The 23928-nt window shown below is 47.7% G+C and overlaps 1 protein-coding gene across 1 annotated transcript in view; it reads right to left on the bottom strand.

Moving 5' to 3' along the window:
• PPM1D (protein phosphatase, Mg2+/Mn2+ dependent 1D) overlaps positions 1-21752 on the bottom strand; it is a 181475-nt gene extending 159723 nt beyond the window's left edge. The window contains exon 1 of the mRNA XM_086954921.1: positions 21242-21752. Coding sequence (XP_086811047.1) covers positions 21242-21545 — 304 coding nt within the window. The 5' untranslated portion in view covers positions 21546-21752. The remainder of the gene's footprint in view (positions 1-21241) is intronic.
• Positions 21753-23928: the final 2176 nt, after the last annotated feature.

The raw sequence follows: 23928 nt of genomic DNA, 5'->3' as shown, positions 1-23928 counted from the left end.
TAAGATAAATTAAAATAATAAAAGCTGCCCACTAATAGTGTAAGCATTTGCAAAAAATAAAATTAAACATAGGAGTGGCTGGCCATCTTACAATGGTATTCTACGTACTGCAACGCTGTTTTAGCTTTCCAGCATGACCACCACATTCAGAAACAAAGCAATTGGCTATCTTGGGATGGTAAAACATTTACATTTAAGGACAATAACAATCCAAAAATCCTTTATTTCGGCCTTTTAGACCATAAAAGATACAGTAAAACATTCAACATTTAAAAAACATCCACATACAGTAAAAACACGCTAATGTGAATTCCATAAGAATTCATTCCTAGGAGAGTCTGGACAAGGGTAGGAGTTAACATTACAGTTCATAACAGTGTTCAGTCTTTTGCTAGTTTTCTCCTTATCTGCCACGTAGCCATTATAAACTTGGCAACTGCAAAGACTATGTGGGGCAGGGTACTTGTTTTCAGTATTGTGTATGAATGTAAATGGTTCCTTATGCCCAAGTTCCTACATAATGGCGCTAGCCAATATTTCCTTGGTCTATTGTAAGCTGGGCAGAAAAACAGAACGTAAATCTCCTCCTCATCATGATTACTGCACCCTGGACAAGTTTTGTCGTCCCTCATTGTCCATTTACAAGTAAAGGTTTTGATAGGCAGGGTGCCTAACCTCCATTGAACACCATGTCACATATTCAGGGTTGGATGAGTTGTAACCATCTGAAACTCAACCCAGGCAAAACTGAATTGGTCTTGCCTGGGCAGAGTGTACTAAGCTGGAGCCCATGCTTTTGGCCATCTAGCATGGGGGCTCCACCTTCTAGATCGTCCTCAGTTAAAAGCTTGGGAATATTAATTCGTGAGGATCTCTCTTTGAAAAGACAGGTAGGCGCGGTAGTGTCCTCCAGTTTCTTTCAACTAAAAAAAATAAGGAAAATAGCCTGTTTCCTTTCACAGGCCGCCCTCATTCAGGTTATAATCGCCCTGGTTCTGTCTCGACTGGACTTCTCCAATAGTCTCTATCTGGGGCTCCAAGCGGGAGAGTGAAAAAGGCCTTCAGCTGGTCCAGAATCAGGCCGCCAGACTTATTCTGGGACTTCCAAAAAGGCAATCTATCAGACTTGGTTTGAAACATCTACATTGGTTGCCTGTTGCACAGCGAATCGCATTTAAAACTGGGTGCATCATTTTTAAATCTTTACAAGATTCAGGACCGAAGTTCATAAAAGACCTGTTTTTCAGATATAATCCATCTTTAAATCTCCGCTCCGCTCAAAAATCCTTATTGACTGTTCCATCCTATAAAAGGAAGCGCCTAGGCGGCTGCTGCTTTGACCATCTTGCAGCCACCTTTTGGAATTCGCTTCCCTTACAATTGAAACTGAGCGGTAATCTTCTTAGCTTTAGACACTCCCTCAAAACCTGGCTATTCTCACAGGCCTACTGCTGAGTTTTATCATTATTACTTTTAACTGTTGTGTTGTGTTCTCTTTCTATAGCGCCATGAAGCCCCCGGGCGTACGAGCGCTTAATAAATACATATTAACATAACATTGAATAAACAATTTTCTTGCTAAAATGGGGAAAATGATGTCGATAAAACCTTTGAATTGATAAGAATTTTTGGAGTCCAAGAATTGTTCAGTTAAAATGCAGTTATTGGGTGCACACACCAGAGAAACTAGACTTTTCTCTTTGTATATTTCAACCAGTCTCTTGCGAGGAACCCTTTGACAGCCTTGTTCAGGAAACTCCCATAGCTCGGGGAGTCTCAGACAGTACAGTTCTCTCTTTATAAAGGCCAACCACAGGATTCTGTCACGCTGGTTCAGATTCATTACATGGATAAGGTCTTGCCTATAGTGTGCAAGCTCACCAGTGGTACATAGCCTGTGCCAAAATCTTAGCAGTTTTAATTCCAAATCCTCGCCTATCGAGGGGAGACCCACATCTAGTCTTAAAGGAAGCAGGGGTGTACCACGGGGGAGGGCCAGGAGACGTCTGAGGAAGTTGTTTTCTACTCTGACAAGTTCTGTCCCAGCTTTATACCCCCATAACTCACTACCATAGGATGCGGCCGCTATTGCTTGGGTTTTATACATCTCTACTGCCAGGCTAATGGGTTTGAAGGTAGAAGTGTTTGCGACCTTCAAAATCGCCCCCGACAGTTGGGACAACTTTAACCGGGATCTGGCTATCTGAGGGTCCCAGGATAAGTTCTCATGTAAGGTTACCCCCAGATATTGGAACGTTTTTACCCTTTCCAATCTTGCTGAACCCAGTGTTGGATTGGGTCTGGTTTTAGGGGAGGGGTTGAATATCATGAATTTGGTCTTCTCTGTATTGATCTCTAGACCATGTTGTCTACAGAAAAGACCAAACCCATCTAATATCCGTTGGATCCCCATCTGGGATTTGGAAAGCAGGAGGGTGTCGTCAGCAAACATGATAGCCGGTACCCTCCTGCCTGCCAACAGGGGAGCGTCATTGTCCGTAACATTGTCTAGATGGGATAGGACACTGTTAACGAAAAGGCAGAACAGGGTTGGCGCCAAATCGCAACCCTGTCTTACCCCTCTTAGAACCGGGAACCTAGATGACAACGCTCCATCCCTCCCACACCTAACCTAAGCAAAGTTGCTGTCATGGAGCCTAATTATGGCATGTAGTAGATGGGTAGGAACACCGAGCTCCTTTAGGACCTCCCATAGTTTCTTGCGGGGAACCACATCAAAGGCGGACCTCAGGTCCACGAACACCATGTACAGCCTCCCCCCCTCGATCCTCACAGTTTTCCAATAGAGGAGAACAAGGCGGAAAATCTGATCCATGGTGGACGTGTTTTTCCTGAAGCCCGCCTGGAGGGGACTCAGGATCTCGTTATCCTCCATCCAGTCTAGAAGGTGGTCCAGAAGAAGGCAAGAGAATAATTTTTGGGGAACATCTATAAGGCTGATCGGCCTGTAGTTGGCTGGGAGCAGAGGAGAGCCCTTTTTAAAGATAAGTACTATCTCTGCCCCCAGCCAAGTACAGGGGATCTCCATACCTCCCGCGATGGAATTAATGAGGATAAGGAGGTAAGGGCCCCAGATCTCTGGATGGTATCTAAAAAGATCGCCAGGCAATCTGTCAAGACCCGGGGCCTTCCCCAACGCCAGTCTCTCTATTGCACTAACTACCTCGCCCAGAGTATATTCTAGTCCAACTACAGGGTCAGGTAGGACATCAGTGGCCACATCGTTAGCAAATTCAGGGGTATCTTGGTACAGTTTGCTAAAATGGGCTTCCCAGACAGAAGCTGCTATGTTTGACTCCACTGCAGTTTTTGGTTCTCCTGAGCCGGTATTAACTAAAGACCAAAATTTGCTAGAATCCCTCGCTTCTAGTGCTAGGGAGAGGTCCTGCCATCTATTCCAGTCCCATTCAGACTTTGCTTGTACCATGGCTTCCCTGTATTTCAGCCTAAGCTCAGCTACCTTACCCTTATTGGTACCTGCTTTTATTGTGGCTATTAGCTCTGTCTTGATCTTTTTACAAGAGGAATTGTACCAGGTTGAGGTTCGAGTCTTTTTCTTCCTTGGCACTACAACCGGGTAGAAAACCTCTCCTAGGGTTCCCACTAAGTCTTTATGGATTTGGGCTAGTTTCTCGTTAAAATCTGGGGGTCTAGGCTGGTTGACTAGTCCGTCCATTTCGTTTAGCTTGGGAAGTGCTAGTTCATAGATTTTACTTATACTCTTTTTTGAGTTTACCAATTTGCCCCATCTTACCCTACGTCTGTTGGAACTAAGAACCAGATTCCCTGGGTCTTCGCTGGGATCGGCGGATAGTGGCCCAGCAGCAGGTGAGGGGTGGACCATGTCTAATAAAAGTGTGTTATGGTCACTATCCGTTCTTTCAATGACCCTGAAATCCTGTACCTTGGACCACAAGCCTGTGTCTACAAAAATGTAGTCCAGGCGCGATTCATGGTCCTTCCTATTGAAGGTGCACGATGAAGGGGTGTCAAAAGAGGCACGCCCATTACAAGCCCTTAGCGCAAAGTTTAGTGTTAGGGACATAATTTGCACTGCAAGAGGGGACCAAGATTTTAGATGGGGGGGATTGGCATGGCGGGACCCCCCAGTAATCATCATCAGTTAGGGCACCCTCCTTCAAACCTTCCAAGGGTTCAAAGTGACAGTTAAAATCTCTGCCCATCACTATCTTACAGTCGATGGGAAGTTGACCCAGGAATGATGAAAGATCGTCAAGTGTAGATGATTCCATGGACGCGCTAACTGGGCGAGAGTAGACGTTAATAATTGCCAAATTGAAGGCATTGGGCCATTTAAGTAGAACACATTGTATGTCCTGAGAGAAAGTAGGTACATTCTCCGCCTTACACCCAATATGACTGGCTACCCAGACCGCCAAACCACCTGAGGGCCTCCCTTTACCACTCCACTTAGCTTTCATTTCAAAGATTGCGTATCCTGCTCTACACAGGGGTTCCCTGGCCCAGGTCTCTTGGAAGAGACAAATGTCACTGCTGCCCACTAAGGAATCCCAGTCGTTTGTATCTAGTTCATTGGCAATACCCGCCATATTCCAGGAGAGGACCTTCAAGGTTCCAGCTGGAGTCTTTGATCCCAACCCCCTGTTTATCTCGGGTGCGGCGTCCGACGGTGCAGCTTCGGGCCCTTGGAGTGTTGTTTCCAAGACAGGTGGAGCTACGGGGGCTGAATTAGGACCCGGTGGACTCGGAAGTAAGTTGTTTACTTGGCCCCGGGAGCTGATAAGGATTAGGCTCTCCCGGGGGGATGCGTCCGAGTCTCGAATGGTGGTATCAATTGTGCCCCTCCCTACCCCCTGTCCTACAGATTCACCAGCGATATTATGGGTGTGCCCGGAAGATGCACCCTTCTGGAGTCAGTCAACCTGATAAAGGCAACTGAATCTGTTGGGGTGTACATAGTTGCCATGAACGGGGATATCATTGCGGGTGGGCCTGTATCTCGACCCATCAACAGCAAACCCCACCCTTGTCCAACCATAGTCCCTACTCATGGTCAAGTCTCGTACATTAGTATAGAAGAACGACAGAGGGACCAATTCTATGGATGTGTTTCCTGAGCTCCCAAGCCAATTACAAAGGTATGTAGCAACCTGTGGACTCTTAAAGCTTACAATTATACAATCTCCCGCACTTTTCTTGACAGTGTACCCAACCCATGGGACCCTTCTAACCATAAGTACTTCTCCTCTTAGGTTAGATGGTAGGGGCCTTTGGACATTTAACCAGCTAATAACTTTGTTGCGTAGGGAATCATAGGATTCCACCACGTTACTGGAAAGCTCCGGTACCCCCATCAGAATCACAGTATAGGCCGCCGCTTCAGGGGGCAGGTTAACTGCTTTTCGCTGGTTAAAGGAGCTAACTAACCGGTTTGGGCAGTTAGCTGTTTCATTAGATGGTCTCTCCGGTCCAGATGAACTGGCCGAAGCAGGTGGCTTCGACCTCCTGACAGTTGGTACCGGAGGCAGTTGCCTAGGAAGGGGTACAGGGGCCGGTTGTGGTGGGGGGACTGTGGTGGTATTCTCCCAGGGAGGAGCTGTTGGTAGAATAGGAGCTGCAGTAGTTGTAGCAGCAGGGGAGGAAGGAATCCCAATATTAGCCCCGCTAGCTCCATGTGTACTTACTCGTAACCCTTGCTGGTCGCCACCGCTACCACTTGATCTTTCTAAACCTAGAAGTCTTGCCTCAATAGAGTCTAATTTGAGGGCGAGAGGATCCAGAAGGCTTTTGAAAATATCAGTAAGTGAGCAGATGATATGCTCTGAGGTGTTAGAGTTAGAAGGACCCCCTCCAAAAATGAATGGGCCGGTATGAGTGGGTATAGGGTTGGAGGTGAGGGGTAGAGGACTCATCATTTCCATGGCGTTCCCCATGGTGGAAATTCCAGGGGCGTCCATGCTATTTTCAGTAGTGTTTGTTGTGGGATATACTTTAGCCCTTTTGGCACCTTTGGACTTCCTAGATCTTTTCCTTTTCGGGGCAGCAACTTCTCTATCACCCATATGATCTATGACAGTAGAACCGTCCCCCAGGGCCCTAGGTAGGGCTAACTCTACAGATGGGGAAGATTCCACCTCATCAGTGATGTGTGTCGCGTCTCTGTCCCTGTGTGAGTTAGATGGGGTCCTTAGCTGTTGTAGGACAGACTATGGTTTGATCAATGCAAGGCTCGAAAAATCCAAAAAAATGGTACTAGTCCTGCAGGACTAGTACCTTAAAAAATATCCTCAACCTAACTGCAACCTACTTGACCTCCGTCTCTGAAAGCAGAGCAAATGTGACAAGATAACAAGATTTAAAGGCATCTTTATAGCTCATTAACTTTGTGAGCAATAAAAATGCCTTTAAATCTTGTTATCTTGTCACATTTGTTCCGTTTTCACAGACAGAGAACAAAAGCTGGTTTGTTTTCCTACTTGCCAGAAAGGGCGAGTAGGACCTAAAAACAGCTCGACCTTGTTAAATTTAGCTCGTCTATGCTAGCGGTCGAGTGGAATTTTCGAGCCCTGCAATGCTATCCATGAGTGATAGGTGCGTAGCATCAAGCAGCAGGGATGATCTGACATTGGATGATGACCCCGGAAAAGCCAGGTGCGAGCCTTCTATACCTTCGGCAATTTGTTTTTCTAACACTGTGAGCCCCTTATTTACCACTGTATTTGCCTTTGCAAGAAAATTGTCCAAAGTACCTGAGAGCATGGGAGCGGCCTTGCTTTTTGTTTCTCTCGTAGCCATTGTGTTAAGTCCGAACCTCTAGTAGCAAGGCGGGAGGGTAAAGGTGGCCTAGAGAGCAAGTCGTTAGGGGGGTGGCCCGGTCCGGTCTCTAACGGCCCATCCTTTGCCTGGGCTTCCCCCCGAGCTTGGACCCGCGCGCGTAGCTGTAATTCCTTTAAATGGGTGAGAGACCGGGGGCGGGCGGGGGGGGGGGGGGGGGGGGGGGGGAAGAGAAGGGCAGAGCGAGAAGAGAACCCAGGTGCGGCCACTGAGCTGGAACTTGGCCCCCTGGTCCTCGCAGTCCCGCTGCACGCCCGTGCGATATCCTCACACCGTGGTCCCAAAGTGATTCTTAGAACCGGCAAACTCCCAGGGCTGAAAACAGGCAAGTAGCGTCTCTAGCCTCGAGCGGCTCCCGCGGAGCGGTTGCCGCAAGGCGCTGATAAGGGCGAAGGGGCGGAGTGAGAAGAGAACCCAGGTGCGGCCACTCAGCTGGAAGTTGGCCCCTTGGTCCTCGCAGTCCCGCTGCACGCCCGTGCGATATCCACACCGTGGTCCCAAAGTGATTCTTAGAACCGGCAAACTCCCAGGGCTGAAAACAGGCGAGTAGCGTCTCTAGCCTCGAGCGGCTCCCGCGGAGCGGGGGCCGCGAGGCGCTGATAAGGGCGAAGGGGCGGAGTGAGAAGAGAACCCAGGTGCGGCCACTCAGCTGGAAGTTGGCCCCTTGGTCCTCGCAGTCCCGCTGCACGCCCGTGCGATATCCACACCGTGGTCCCAAAGTGATTCTTAGAACCGGCAAACTCCCAGGGCTGAAAACAGGCGAGTAGCGTCTCTAGCCTCGAGCGGCTCCCGCGGAGCGGGGGCCGCGAGGCGCTGATAAGGGCGAAGGGGCGGAGCGAGAAGAGAACCCAGGTGCGGCCACTGAGCTGGAAGTTGGCCCCTTGGTCCTCGCAGTCCCGCTGCACGCCCGTGCGATATCCTCACACCGTGGTCCCAAAGTGATTCTTAGAACCGGCAAACTCCCAGGGCTGAAAACAGGCAAGTAGCGTCTCTAGCCTTGAGCGGCTCCCGCGGAGCGGGGGCCGCGAGGCGCTGATAAGGGCGAAGGGGCGGAGCGAGAAGAGAACCCAGGTGCGGCCACTGAACTGGAAGTTGGCCCCTTGGTCCTCGCAGTCCCGCTGCACGCCCGTGCGATATCCTCACACCGTGGTCCCAAAGTGATTCTTAGAACCAGCAAACTCCCAGGGCTGAAAACAGGCAAGTAGCGTCTCTAGCCTCGAGCGGCACCCAATGATGTTAGATAGGTTTAGAGGTAGTGGCCACGTAGGATGTGGCTAAATGCAGGTGAAGCAAGAAGCAAGCAAGCAACCCAAAAGCGCAGTCTGAGAAGCTGCAGTGTCTTCTAAAAATGAAAACTGAGCAAGAAAGAAACTAAAAAAAAATGTAACAAGCATTGGCATAGCCAATAGGTCTCGCCTTTGGGACCTTATAAGTGTTTAGCCATGCAACGGTTGATGTTATTGCACCAAGGATATTGTGCTGCATAACTAAATACTTATAAGGTCCCAAAAGGGAACCTATTGGCAATGCCAATGCTTGTGAATTACGTTGTTTTATATATACCACTTGTATACCACTTTAATATCTTTGATACGAAGCAATTCTTTAACCCGACAGAACACATTGTAGCAATTACTGACCGCCAATAACTGGCACACAACACATGGATGCAGTTGTGAGAGAGAGAGAGCACGAGCAGTCTACCCCCTTTTATTTTAACCCCTTTGGCCATGCCTGGCCAGATGCGGTGGGTGTACATCCGGGTGCGGTCCGATAAGCAGGACCGAAAACCTGCGACACACCGGTAAGTGGCACACAGGCAGGTGTGTGCTTGCCCACGTACACAAGACAATTGAAAGGAAGTGTAGGATTGGGGAGTACAGTGAGGACACAATGCCAGCCAAATCAGGGCCGGACAGGCTTTTTATTTGACCGGGCATTTTCCTAGTGGGCTGAAGCCCTGGGAGGCTTGGTTTGAAAGCCATGGGCCATTAATGGTGCCTCTGTAACTTTATGTAGCTCCTGGAGGTTAATTGCAAAAGGTACGGGCAAGCTTCAAGAGCAAGACAGATGGGTGGGCAAAGAGAAAGTGATGAGCGAGGGAGAAGACAGACAAGAGAGAAGGGAGACTGAGAAAGAGAGAAATCGAATAAGGAGACAACGGGAGCGGGGCTGCTCTGAGCATTTTTGCCAGGCCTGCTTTTGGTTCCCGGGTCTAACCCCGCAGCCAATGCTCTCTGTATCTGCATCGTAACCTGACTGTAAACCCAGCGGTGAAATCCCGATTCATTATGTTATTTACAATAATATCAGTAACACAGTAAATAAAGGTCATGCCATGTAATATTTGAGGGCTTCATCATTATGCTAACAAGCAATTTTGCAACCTGAAAAATCTTATCTATTTTAGGTCGAGACTAGCGTAGGCTGCACATGCGCAGTCTCGCAGCGAGACTTCATGTCTCATAGTAGCGAGGGTAAACCCCGCCCCTCTTCTTCATTTGCTGACCTAAACGGCGGCCAGCCATTGGAGAAGAGGTCTCTGACATCATTGTCTCGCTGTAAGCCCCGTCCTTTTCGGATTGAGGGGCATGTTTTTTCCGTTTCTTTCTCTCCTCGAAAAACGTCCCTCAATCCGAAAAGGACGGGGCTTACAGAGCACAGCGAGCGCTATGTGAAGTGGAAAATGATAGTGTTCGTCTGCGGGACACGTGGCTTGTTTTACGTGGTAACAAGTGAGGCTTTAATTGACAGTGAACACACGTTTCTTAATACATTCAAGCCAAAAAATTAAACGGGGAAGCTCTGAATTTGCTGTCATGCATCTGCAAAGAGAACATACGAGACAGGGAGGAGCACAAATTATGATTGTAACTAGTTTTCGCTCCTTGTGTCATTTGGGCGTTAGTGCTTTATTACTTGAGCAAAAAGAAAAGCTCTGCACGTGTACTGGAAGTAAGGTCGTTGTTTTTACGTGCCAAGTATCTGCTTTTTGTTTATGTTGTTGACTATTTCTTGAATGGTTAAGGTGCAGCGTGCGGTTCACATTCCTGTCAAGCCTTTGCAGCCGGTCATTTGGTGTGACCGATAAGGTTGCTGTGCTCCTGAACTGGTGGAATAGAAGCCACTGCCATGTCATTTTTTCAGTAAGCGTGTGCTGTTTGATAGTTCTTAAAAGCATTTAGAAAGAAAGGTGAACACTACGACGGTTGGTCTTTTATTAGTGGCACTGCTGTAGCCTCAGTGAAGGGATTACAATTACCGGCGTATACGAGCCGTTAAACTGCTCTCAGTGTTGGTGTGAAGCTAATTTCACATTCTTGGTTTGCAAACTATGGAAATAAACGGCACGTCAGAACACTTTCCTGAGCTCACCAAGTTATCTGTTTAGAAAGCCGATTATTGCAATTTATCAGAGATTGGGCAATGGATGTACTGAGTTTAATGTAATTAATACATTGACAACTTCTACAAAGCCTTTCAGAACTTGATCAAAAAGTATAAACCTTAAGTTGCAAAAAATTGAAGTGGTTTAAATGGAGAGCCCTACCAATCCCACCATGTCCATGTAATAGCCAATCTAGTTTACCGCATTTAAGAGGTCAATCTCTCACAGACATTGCCTCTCTCTCTTCTCCCTCACACGCAAATACTCACACACCACACCCTGTCTTTCCCACTCAGTCTAGCACAATGTGGTCGCTCACAAGGACACCTATGCACGGACGAGTGCGCTTATTCATTCAGTCTCTCTCACGCACATTCTTGCACGCACTCACATTCGCACCCACACACTTTCTCTCTCACCTCACATTGTTGCAGCATTGGGGACTGAGCAATCAGTGGCTAACAGACCCCCACGACAGGGAGCTTAATTAATTTTTCAAATTAAGGCACTCCGCGACGTTCAGCTAAAAGTGCAGTGCTTAATTTGAGACAGTGGTTTCCGGTGCTCACTGCTGTGTGTGGCTCTGTGTTTGTGGCTCTGTATGTGTGTGGCTGTGTGTGTGTGTGTGTGTGTGTGTGTGTGTGTGTGTGTGTGTGTGTGTGTGTGTGGCTCTATGTGTGTGTGTGTGGCTGCAAATGCAATAGGTCTCGTATTTGCGAGAGATTAAGCTATTGGGATTGTAAATGACAATGCCATTTATTTATCGGTTTTCAAAATCAACACTTAAATAAAAAGTTTGTCATTTACAATGCAAACAGCTATAACTTTTCCGAAGGCGAGACCGTTGCATTGTAAATGCTTGTTGGTGTTAGAGGTGTAACTGTATGAAGCATTTGTATGAGTCCAAGAACGTGTAGATGCAGCTTTGGACAGTGTGTTGGTTTTTGTTGGGTCTTCTATTTTTCGATCATAGGCATTCCCCATGTGCTGAATCCCGGCGCGTATTTATTTTCTAGACTGCGTTTGTGAACATACTTTTCATAATTAGGAGTCCCGGATATCCTGTAGTTCATCTATGTTTTTAAATCACTCTGCAATGTTTATGTTCATTAAGGATGAATCAGGCGCTTGCCGAGCAGCTTCTACGCCTAAACAGTGAACATATTCCGGTATTTTCTCAATTGCAGAAAATATAGCTCTACATTCACTTCCCACTAGTTGGCGCTCTTGACTAAACACAAGAAAGGTCTGCGTTGCTGGTCCCGATATGCGAGGCCAGATGCACCTATTAAAATTAAAATTCACATTGATTACAACATCCCAGAGACACAATCGGTCTTCGTGTACGCAAAAATGTCTTGGAAGAAACGAGCATCAAGATCTGGCAGCCTTGGCCTTCAGCAGGAGAACTAGGCTGAGAGCATCAAAAGCTGGATAAAAAAAAAAAGTGTCAGCATAAGTGAAAGCGTTTCACTTGCGAGAGCTAGCAGCGCCAGGAGCGATAATAGCTACCATATGGCGCCGCGCGCTCCCGCAAGTGAATCGCCAAACGTGCAGGCGTTGCCATTGAAGGTAATGGAACGGGTGCACGTTTTTGGTTGAAAAGCCGAAGCGATTGCTCAAGGTCTTTTTACCTATGCATCGATTGCGCTCTGCGTAGGCGAGACCTAAAAAGGAGAAAAGGAAAAACTAAAAGGAATGGTCAACAGACCCTGCACTGGAGCACACTAATTTTCCAGCATGCGTGTGCATTTCACCAGACCGCCAGTGGCTGATATGAGATAAACTACTGCTCTTAGCTGTATGCTGTCAGTAATGGAAACAGAGTAAATGACAGACTAATAACAAAATACTCAAAACAACATAATCCTGACCGACAGCTATGCCTCTCAGCCATCTGAAGGGATTTCTGCAAGAATTATTATAGTGTAAACCTTCTATAGGTACGTTTTGTCAAAGAGTGTATTTAACACCAAAATCCTTGTCTATAAAAGGTAATCTCGGAGCACGGCTGCCAACATCAAAAACCTTTGCCTACAAAAGACAATCGATGAGATTTAATGTAAAGAAAATACTAGTCTATAACCTCTAAAGTTAGATAACAGGACACCAATAAAAACCTAATGGCTTAAACAAATGCTTTACATGAAGGTAAGATGTCAGTCCTACTGCTGTTCTCATAAAAAATAAAACAGACCTAACCCATGGCGTCAAACGTAAGTTCCCAGTAAACTAATCAGGCCTACACCATTTGTTAGTGGCTTGTCACCATACCAACTCAAATTTACTTATGGAGGATAGCCTTTCGCACAAGGCAACCATCAGGCACACAATTTTAAAAACAGAAATGCATACAAAACTACATTTGACAAAGAACAATTCAATCTCTTTTGAAATAGTTTAACAAGGATTATCACAGGCAAATTTATCCCACGATTTGTCAGGGGGAAAGTCAACACAAAACCCCCTTGCCTACTACTGTAAACTGAGATTTCAAGTAAGAATTTTTTTTCTGTAGTCTTTAATACAGAGTGATATTAACCCAAACCTCGACTAAATTAATTTAGCTATTACTTCTCAATAAATACATCTGGAGTTAACACCATCACCACCACCGTCCTGCTGTACTTAAGGGAAAATGTGCAATACAAGCACTCTTTCAGTGGAAGCATACGTCTTCAGTAGATGTAGTAGAGTCCAAAGGATTTGATGAGCTTGGAAAGAAGCAGTGATGTATAGAGCTTGTATAATGCAAGACTCAGGGAATATTACCCAAGGTGATAGTTGGATACTTTTCCTGAAGTAAGGAAAAAAGCCAATAAAGAAACTCTGGCATCAGCCTCACGCAGCTGTGAAGTAAACGCTGCACGAGACACAGCTTCGAAAGCAGCAGAAGGATCCACAAGTATTAGGGCAGTAATCCCGCCTGGTCCAGGTCATAACGAGCTAGTTCTGTACGGCAATCGGACCAATTTTGTACCATGAACAAACCTAAAGCATTACCAAACTGCATAAAGAACATTGCTTTCAATGAAATCAGAGCATGTTGAATGATGAACTTCTCGCTCAGCTACTTGATAGTGAATATTAGCAGGGAAATTCGTTGGCATTTACTGTAAGCTATACAGAAGGCTTTTTCCAAGAGTAGACCACTCAGGCCTGTTTCCATGCTGAAGAGACTGCAGTACAAGGTACAAATTGCACATGTGGACTTTCAAAGAGTATGCCACCATTTCCATACAACAAGCAGGGCAAGAGTCCCGATGTGAACCACACGAGTCTGCAAGAATGTGTTAGTGATGTTAACTTACAGCCGACTTTTCCCATGAAGACCCCCCCTATTCAAGAAAACAAACCTTAGAAAATAACAGGGGGGGGGTTCAGATAGCCAACAACCAAGATAGGTGCATAAAACAAAGGCTCCGGAGGCTGGGGTGAAGTCAGGGTAGAATGAGATCCATGAATCGTCATACTGGATATCAGGGGAGGCCTGACTAGGTTTAAGAACTAGGGCCACGTCCCTGTAAATGAGGAGTTGCGCTATTAAAGGTTTGGATTTAGGCTCAGTTTTGGAACTGGGGCCTGGGACCAGTGTACTGTCTCCACTATCAATACATTGGAAACATTATGCTGGTCAAACAGGCAATACAAATGTTCCTCCACAGAGCGCTCAATGTTACCAGCAGTTGCAGACCCTGCTATGCCCAGGATAGAGATTTTATTACGCCCGGGCTGCTCTGCCAAAACTTCATTCCATGCCCTGAGGACCTTCAATTTGCGCTGCAGCGTAGTCAGGCCATCGCCAGCCATGAACACAAGCTATGCTATGTTTTGTTGTGTGTTGCTATGCTATGTTTAGTTATGCTATGTTTTTCTATCCTATGCTTTGTTTTGTTGTGCTATGTTTTGTTGTATTTTATTATGCTATGCTTTGTTTTGCAATGCTGTTTTGTTATGCTATGTTTTGTTATGCTATGCTTTGTTTTGTTATGCTGTTTTGTTATGCTATGCTATGTTTTGTTATGCTATGCTATGTTTTGTTATGCTATGCTATGTTTTGTTATGCTATGCTATGTTTTGTTATGCTATGCTATGTTTTGTTATGCTATGTTGTGTTTTGTTATGCCGCCGAACAAAACAGCTTCCCCGCGAAATGGATGAAAAAAAAAAAACAAGCTCTCGGCATTGCTGTGGCGGGAGCGCATTCCTTTGAAGTCTGATGCTGATGCACAGACAAATGGTGGTGTGCGATGTGCAGGGGGGGGGGGGGGAAGCGGCAGCCTTTGAAGTCTGATGCAGAGGCACAGACAAACGGTGTGTGAAGTGGCTGGCTCTGTGCACGCGCATAGCTCACATGAACTGTACGCGATCTGCAGGCTGGGTAGACTTTTCTTTTTCCCTTACTATAATCTTGCCTATTTATCCCTGTGGGATATAATAGGCGAGACCTAAAAACATTATGGAATATGGCAAGAGCAATTATAAGTGGTTTTCCCGTATTCAAGTATCAACCACTTTTCTAAGGACGGGGGAAACTAGTCCCAAATTTGCTTTGACATAGGGGAATTGGCTGCATTTTACTGATGTAGTTAACTTCAAGAGATTCATAAGCTTCGCATTCAAGTATGTCACTTACCCTTTTACATTTTGTATCACAATTGTCTTAGTCGGGTTTGATGGTCAGTTAGACTCAATCATTTAAGAATCTCAATTAGAGTTTGAATTCATGAGCTGTGCTTGGTTTCAAATTAAACAACTGTTGTTATACAGGCACGACACAAACTGAAGTGTGTCCTGCAGCCTGAATGTTTTCTCTTGCTGCCATATATGGAACACAAACAGCCTCAGTCAGTCATCTGAGAGCAAAGAACACAAACAAGCATTTACAATGCAATGGTCTCGTCTTTGTTAAAGTTAGAGCTATTGGCATTGCTCGTGACTTTTTGTTTTGTTTTTAAAACGTATAAATAAATGGCATTGTCATTTACAATGCCAATAGCTTGCGAGACCTATTGCATTTTCACCCACACACTTAGCCACCCACACACGGAGCCACACACAGAGCCACACACAGAGCCACACACAGAGCCACACACAGAGCCACACACAGAGCCACACACAGAGCCACACACAGAGCCACACACAGAGCCACACACAGAGCCACACACAGAGCCACACACAGAGCCACACACAGAGCCACACACACACACACACACAGAGCCACACACACAGCCACACACACACACACAGAGCCACACACACACACAGAGCCACACACACACACACACAGAGCCACACACACACACACACAGAGACACACACACACAGAGCCACACACACACACAGAGCCACACACACACACAGAGCCACACACACACACAGAGCCACACACACACACAGAGCCACACACACACACAGAGCCACACACACACACAGAGCCACACACACACACAGAGCCACACACACACACAGAGCCACACACACACACAGAGCCACACACACACACACAGAGCCACACACACACACACAGAGCCACACACACACACAGAGCCACACACACACACAGAGCCACACACACACACAGAGCCACACACACACACAGAGCCACACACACACACAGAGCCACACACACACACAGAGCCACACACACACACAGAGCCACACACACACACAGAGCCACACACACACACACAGAGCCACACACACACACAGAGCCACACACACACACACAGAGCCACACACACACACAGAGCCACACACACACACACACAGCCACACACACACACACACACAGAGCCACACACACAGAGCCACACACACACACACACACAGAGCCACACACACACACACACACACAGAGCCACACACACAGAGAGCCACACACACAGAGCCACACACACACACACACAGAGCCACACACACACACAGAGCCACACACACACACACACACAGAGCCACACACACACACACACACACAGAGCCACACACACACACACACACACACACACAGAGCCACACACACATACACACAGAGCCACACACACAGAGCCACACACACAGAGCCACACACACAGACCCACACACACAGACCCACACACACAGACCCACACACACAGACCCACACACACACAGAGCCACACACACACAGAGCCACACACACACACAGAGCCACACACACACAGAGCCACACACACACAGAGCCACACACACACAGAGCCACACACAGAGCCCCAGAGCATAATTCCAAGAGCTAGCAACGGCTCGAAGCATAGGAACCAGGTTACACAGTATTTTTCTGCTGAAGGATTAAAGGCTAACCCAGCCCTGCCGGGTTTACAACAGGCAAACATCCTGCCAGTGCCCGGGACACAGGTCCAGCAGGCCTGTACTCTACTTTCCACCCAAAGCTGAAATACCGACACCAGAGTGCTAATACAGCTTTCGCACACCAGCCCTTCTGTTTCTCTACGTCGCCTCCTATAACCCCTCCTCTAGGCTGGCACCTAACCTTTTCTCTCCTCCCCTTTGCCAACCCTCCCAACTCTATGCTATCTCTAAAACTGGCCCTTAACCCGTCTTTTGCTTTATTCCCCTCATCATACAGTGTACTGCTCTCAGTCGCAAAGTTGTCCCTCATTTATTTCGACCGCCCTTTCTCCGCCGCTCGCCACGAACATCTCTCACTTTCGGTTCGGGGCGCACTCAGTTGGCTTTGTTTCACTGCAACGGTCGCTACCTCTGCTCCTCGCCTCGCCTTCCCCTTCAGTCCCAAGCTTTCGTCATCTTGTGTCTTTGACACCAGCCCTGTTTCTGTCTTTGTCGCTTTTCCTCCCCCTAGCCCAGCCCTCCAACTGCCATGTCTCTCGCCCGCCCCTTCAACTCTTTCCTCCCACCCCCGGGGCCTGCCCTCCCTCCCCGCCTTTCCTTGCCCTGGACGCTGATCTTCCTCCCCATAAAGTTGCCTTATTATGCGGGCGCGCGGGGCTGGGAAGCCGTGACAGCACCCGGGCAGCGAAGCCCAAGGGGCGAGCGTCGCAGTTCACGGAGAGGTGCCAGCTTTTTTTTTTATTGGGCAAAACAGGTTCCCAGACGGAATCGAAAAAACAAGCGGGGCAGCTGCGAGCACCGACGATGTGCCCAGAAGCGGGCACCAAACATGTGTGGGGGGGCCCCACGGGCTCGCACACTAAATGCACGCTCCCTCTTAACCCCACTCACCCGGGCCTTCGACGCACCAACTCCCTCTCCTCCGCTCTGCTTTGGGGCTGCTCCTGGCCCCCGTAATGCAGAGTGGAGCTCCCCTTCACCAGGGCTCCTCGGGGGCCAAACTGCACTGCTTCCTCCCACCCGGGGGAAGCGAAAATGGAGCCCGCGAGGCTCCTCTCTAGTATCGGCCGGCCCAGTCCACCGTCAGGCGTGGGCGCCGGCATCTGCTTGTTGAAACTGCCGTAAAATAACAGAGATTGAATGCTCTGAAGTGGATTACGGTTTACCGTTGAATTTGGACGTGATGCAAACAGCTGAAATCTGATGCCGGTCATCCTGAATACAGCAGCTTGTTTAGCGGAGGTTAGAAACGTGCGCAGGGCATTTTTAAAACAAACGCGGTTAAGTCACAGAGCTCGGACGAGCTCTGAACCAGGGGCCGATGTGTCAGTCACTAAGCCCCGTCCTTTTCGGATTGGGGGGCGTGTTTTGGACGGATGATGTCAGGGATAGAAAGGACAGCAAAAAACACGCCCCTCAATCCAAAACGGACGGGGCTTGAAGTGACGGACATAGCTCTTCTCCAATGGCTGACTCCCGTTTAGGAAGCCAGCCAAAGGAGAAGAGCTAGCTCGTTTACCTCCCCACTAGGAGACATAAGATCTCGCCAGCGAGACTGCGCATGCGCAGCCTATGCTAGCGGAGACCTAAAAATAATGGACGAGGCCTTAGGTTTGAGTGCCATGATGCTCAAGGAATTAAATAAGTTCACTCCTATCTGCCCCCACACCTCTAAATATAATTAGAATAAGATTATCACCTAGCCTACTTGGGAAGAAGATTAGAGAGCACTTAACATAATCCCACTCTCAAAATGTACATCTGATTGACATAGGGTGGTTAAACAGCTGAGTTAGTCACACCTACATTAAGGCTTAAAGATGTGCGTTCCCATATTTTACTGAAAATGGACCACAAGTAAACAAGAGTCCAGCCCGGCAAGGTAGCAACTAAAAAACATCAGCCTAAAGTGGGCCGCTCTCAAACCAGAACCCGCCAAAAACCAGCGGCACTGGATGCAGAATGCAACTGAAAATAACCAGAATTCAACATTAACACCACCCATCTTATGGCGTTCATCGCCCAAAAGCAATAAGACATCATAAATGCACAATACACAAACCGCACAGTGCATAAAAAGAAAATGGTTTGTCCATCCCCAAAAAGAACTAGAACTTTGCTGTTATCTGGAATTAAATACCAAAACTGAAACTCAGTCTATGTATACATGGACGATAAGTTGCATGTGTGAACTATTCAGAACGCTCCTCAACAACAGGCACTGCAAACAATTGGTTCCAATGCCATTCAGCTCGACGATCTGGGCCTACTCTCCTATACCAATGTGCAAACACAAGAGAAAACCGACAAGTTGAAAGGCACATCAGCACAACGTGGCCTCAACATTCACAGGGGAAAAACAAGATCCTGAATGCTAACACAGCCAGCACAACTGCAGTCACTGTTGCAAGCGATGCACAAGAGGCTGATGCCGCCAGCCACCTGGGAAGTGTCACAGATAAGCAGGGCTACTATGTCAAGTAAATAATAGGCAAAGCAAGGGCTGCCTTCATTCTGCTAAACATCTGGAGCTCCAAGAGCCTGACAGCAAACCAAGATCAGGCTTTTTAAAACCAATGCGAGGGCAAGGACTCCCAGGAGAGGCCGAAACTCGGGCCTTTATATGTACAGACAGCGAACAGGGATGACTTGGGAGATAAGCACTACTGGGCTCTGGTACCGACTAGAGGCAGCAGCTCCCAACGCCGCCTGCATCTCGCAGACACTTTCACTCTAGTAAGTAGCATATTCCTTACCTGAGGTGAGCTCATTTTCTAAAAACCTTCGCATAATTTCAGGCTCGCTCGGGCCGGCCGGCTCAGCTGCACAGTTCCTGGTGATCCTCTGTGGCCGCGAAGCAACCACTCCGACCGCAGCAGTCTGCCCAGGGGTTTCTTATGTGACTCTGCCACCGCCCGGACCGGGGTGATAGAGCTGGGTCAGGTGCGTTGATGCAGCGGGCGCGGGATTCATTACCGCAGCCTGTGACCTCATCAAGACCAGCCTGGAGCCCTTCCCGAGGTTAGTAAGCTGCTGCCCGGGCTGTGAACTGACCCCCTGCGGCCGGCCCGGCCTGCCTGGTGCCATCATGATGAGGGAGAGTGAACAACTGAGTGAGGCAGCCTGCACGCTCACTCAGATTCCCCTGCCCGCCGACTAACTTCCTGTCAGTTCCTGGCGGCCGGACGTGACGCGGGACTACCCATACTCCGATACATTGTAGCACCGGCTCTCGGAGAGCTGCGCAAGGATGTTAACTGTTTGCTGGGACACAGGTGGCCGGCACCTCGAGCAGCAGAGAGAGCCACACCGTGACGGGCACAGTCAGTGACAGGCGTCGTTGGCAAAATGCGTGACATTTCATTTCAGTGCGGTGATGCGGATCACCGCACTGAAATGCGTGAGCGTCACACGTGTTGCGTGACGCTTGGCAGGACTGTTGGAACTGAAACCTCGAAGCTGGCTACACCTGGAATCAGTTCGAAAGAAAAACCTATACCCTGGGATAGGTAGTAGGCACAAGTATTATTTGACAGGCAGACCAATTGGCAGTGCCAAGGCTTGCTTGACATATTTGTTCAAACAGTTAATACGGTCGCACACTCAAATTTAGAAGCCTTTGCTGGGTGTATAGCTATTCTCTTTACATTATTGTTTTATAAACAATTACGTCGTTGTATTAATTTTAAAGTTTGTTATTTTAAAAAGACATTTAAATTTCAATCTGTGGTTAGAATGTTTTTATTATTTCGGGAAATGTGGCTCATTCGGAAAGTAAACAGATCGCACAGTGTAGGGAAACATTGATATTTTCCATTGTATTAAAATTAATATATGCACATAAACAACGTACTTTACGTGTGCAGTTCAATTATTTCTATGATCCAGTCACCTTTGGCAATGGAGGTCCCGAGACAAGTGGATATAGGGAATGGGGTCGCTATTCCGGCTCAGGGAAGGACATGTGTTGTTCGAAACAGATTGTATAATAGGCTCCTCACGTGTTTCCACTAATATCGCTTCCTGTTCCTTACCGGTGTACAACCTTCGAAGCCTCAAACTAAGCCGCGATAAACCATGTAATTCTCTTGAACTTGAGGTTTGTCGGGTACGACTGAAAAGGAGGCGAATGTTTTCGAGAAGAGACCAGCACCCTGACAAAAACTATCGTACACTACTAAGTACAAGTATGGATTATTTTTTTTAACTAAACGTTTTTTATGAGGCAGGAGGAGAATAAGACTCAGAGCAAGCAATGCTCTCAGAAAGATTCCCCTTCCAGTGCTGCCATTATTCAACTTTAAGCTGCTTCTAGAAACAGAGGTAATTCGTTGTATTAAAATCCAAAAGAAAAAAGCTTCCTCCATTTCTCACTTTCAAATGCAAGTTATACCTATTTAATAATCGCATGTTTCACTTCTTTCAATTTATAGGAACGGTTACGAATTTAGAAAATATGCATTTTCATGAGTTCGTATCTGCTTTTAGATGTGAATATGTTTATGCTTTTAGATATGAATAGTACCCTTTGTGCCTCAATAACTGTTAAAAGTTCCAGCGAAATGCCCCATTATTATTTGTAGATCGAACAAAAAAACACACACACTTGATCAGTAAAGGCGATGCAGTCAACCAAATGCAGCCGTTCAACGCCAGGGTAGGTGTGCGGATAATGTCTGGTATACTCACGTAGCCTCTTCCACATAGATCGGTGGCACTCTATGAAGCCCCGGCGGATAGCAGCACACACTTCTGCCGGTTCGTCGGAGCCGAAGCCCCGCTGCTCGCGGATCAAGGACCAGAGATGGCTGCGAGCAAAGGCTGCGGCCTCCCGCCCTCCGTGTCCGTCACATACGGCAAAAAAGGCTACGGAAGCGGCAGCCGGCGGAGGTTCAGGTTCCACTACCACCCGGGTGAAGTCCTCCATGTATCGACGGCCGCCTTGGTCGCTAGAGACGCTAACTGACAATGAGTAGGGGGCGGCAGACTCCATGACCCCCAAAGGCAGCGGCGCGAGCCGCTTCCCTCTTCCGCCGCCCTGCCCTCCCGGTCCTAAATGCGCCCCCGTGGCTCGGACACGTACGGATCGGGGTAAGTCTTGCGCGACGTCCCGCACTGCTTTTGTTTATCTCCGGATCGACAGAATCTTTCCACCCGGTCTATCCGTTTGTTGTTTGGGCATGCCCGCCGCCGACGTCACAATCCAAAATGGAACCTTCTGGTCGAGGTAATGGCACAAAAGAAGGACTAACAGTGGTCTACGACAATCGCCATCTTGGATCGTTATGTGCTCTCCTTTCCGCTCTCGAAGCTCTAGATATTTTCCTTATTCAGTGTTTTTCTTATTCTTAAACGAGAGACTCATGTTGTTTTTGTTGTTGTTATTTTACTCGCAGATGGCACAGGGTCTCATGGGGTGACTTTAGAAAGTCCTTGCTTTCTCTAACTATATGCTAAGATGTTAAGCCCATACAGTTAACTGTAAAAATAAAACTATATTTATGTATTGTATTTATTTAGTTTAATATAAGAAAAAAGGGAGCGACCCCACTAGCCAAGAGACAGGGTACTTCAAGTAATGATCAAAGCGTGCTCTCTTGGATGAATCAAAGTCTTATTTGTAACACGCATTCACCATTAGTCAAATGTCAACTGCACAGTCAACCTGTACTCCACACATCACTTATCCTGAACCCCAGAACCAATTGTATGGACAAATATCTACAAAACAAACAATTAAAAAGGCATATTTTTTTATAGTTATAAACAATGTATCATAAAAGAACGTTACTTGATCAATTTAAAAACATCTGCATCAATCAATCAATCAATCAATCAATCTAACAATAATAAATATTTATATAGCGCACTACTCACCCGGAGGGTCTCAAGGCGCTTGGGGAGGCGGGTGCATTTACTTATCGAATATCCAAGTTTTTAGTTGCTTTCTGAAGGAGAAGTGGTTTTGAGTAAGGCGGAGGTGGGTGGGGAGGGAATTCCAGGTCTTGGCCGCTAAGTAGGAGAAGGATCTTCCCCCCCATGGTGGATCTGTGGATGCGCAGAATTGCGGCGAGGGCTTGATTGGAAGATCGAAGTTGGCGGGTGGGGGTGTAGAAGGACAGTCTAGTATTGAGGCATTCGGGTCCTAGGTCATAGAGGGCTTTGTGTGCGTGAGTGAGGAGCCGGAACGTTATTCTCTTGTTGACGGGGAGCCAGTGGAGATCTTTCAGGTGGTGGGAAATGTGAGCTTGACGAGGGATGTCCAGTATGAGTCTGGCTGATGCGTTTTGGATTCGTTGGAGTTTTTTCTGTAGTTTGGCTGTGGTTCCGGCGTAGAGGGTGTTTCCGTAATCCAGACGGCTGGTGACCAGTGCGTGGGTGACCGTCTTTCTTGTTTCAGTGGGGATCCAGCGGAAGACTTTTTTGAGCATGCGTAGGATGTTGAAGCAGGATGGTGAGACGGCATTGGCTTGTCTGGTCATCGAGAGGGAGGAGTCCAGGATGAAGCCCAGGTTGCGTGCGTGATCCGTTGGTGTGGGTGTGGTTCACAGGGCTGGTGGCCACCAAGAGTCATCCCAGGCTGAGGGGGATGAGCCTAAGATGAGGACTTCCGTTTTGTCCGAGTTCAGTTTTAAACGGCTGTTCTTCATCCACTCGGCTACTTCTTTCATTCCTTTGTGTAGGTTGGTTTTGGCGATGTTCGGGTCTTTGGTGAGGGAGAGGATCAGTTGGGTGTCGTCTGCGTAGGAGATGATGTTGAGGTTGTGTTGGCGTGCGATGGATGCGAGGGGACTCATGTATACGTTCAAGAGGGTGGGACTGAGTGATGATCCTTGTGGTACGCCGCAAATGACTTCGGTGGCCTCTGATTTGAAGGGAGGAAGGCGGACTCTCTGGGTTCTTCCGGCGAGGAACGATATGATCCATTCCAGTGCTTTTCCTTGTATTCCGACGTTGCTGAGTCGTTGTATGAGGGTGCTATGACAGACTGTGTCGAAGGCTGCGGAGAGGTCAAGTAGGATGAGGGCAACTGTATCTCCGTTGTCCAGCAGTGTACGGATGTCGTCTGTTGCTGCGATGAGAGCGGTTTCGGTGCTGTGTTTGGCTCGGAAACCGGACTGTGAAGGGTCGAGGGATTTATTGGATTCGAGGAAGGCGGCTAGCTGGCTATTGACGGCTTTTTCAATGACTTTGGCGGGGAATGGGAGGAGTGAGATGGGGCGGTAGTTCTTAAGTTCGGTGGGGTCTGCTGTGGGTTTCTTCAGAAGGGCGCTGAGTTCGGCATGTTTTCAGATTTCCGGGAAGGTGGCGGAGTTGAAGGAGCAATTGATGACATCACAGAGATGGGATGCGATGATGGAGTCTGCTTTGTTGAA

This window comes from Lissotriton vulgaris, chromosome 2_1 (genome assembly GCF_964263255.1).
Source record: "Lissotriton vulgaris chromosome 2_1, aLisVul1.2, whole genome shotgun sequence".
In the NCBI taxonomy this organism is placed as follows: domain Eukaryota; kingdom Metazoa; phylum Chordata; class Amphibia; order Caudata; family Salamandridae; genus Lissotriton; species Lissotriton vulgaris.
The sequence above is the reverse complement of the archived record's forward strand: the minus strand, read 5'-3'. Positions and strand labels throughout refer to the sequence as shown.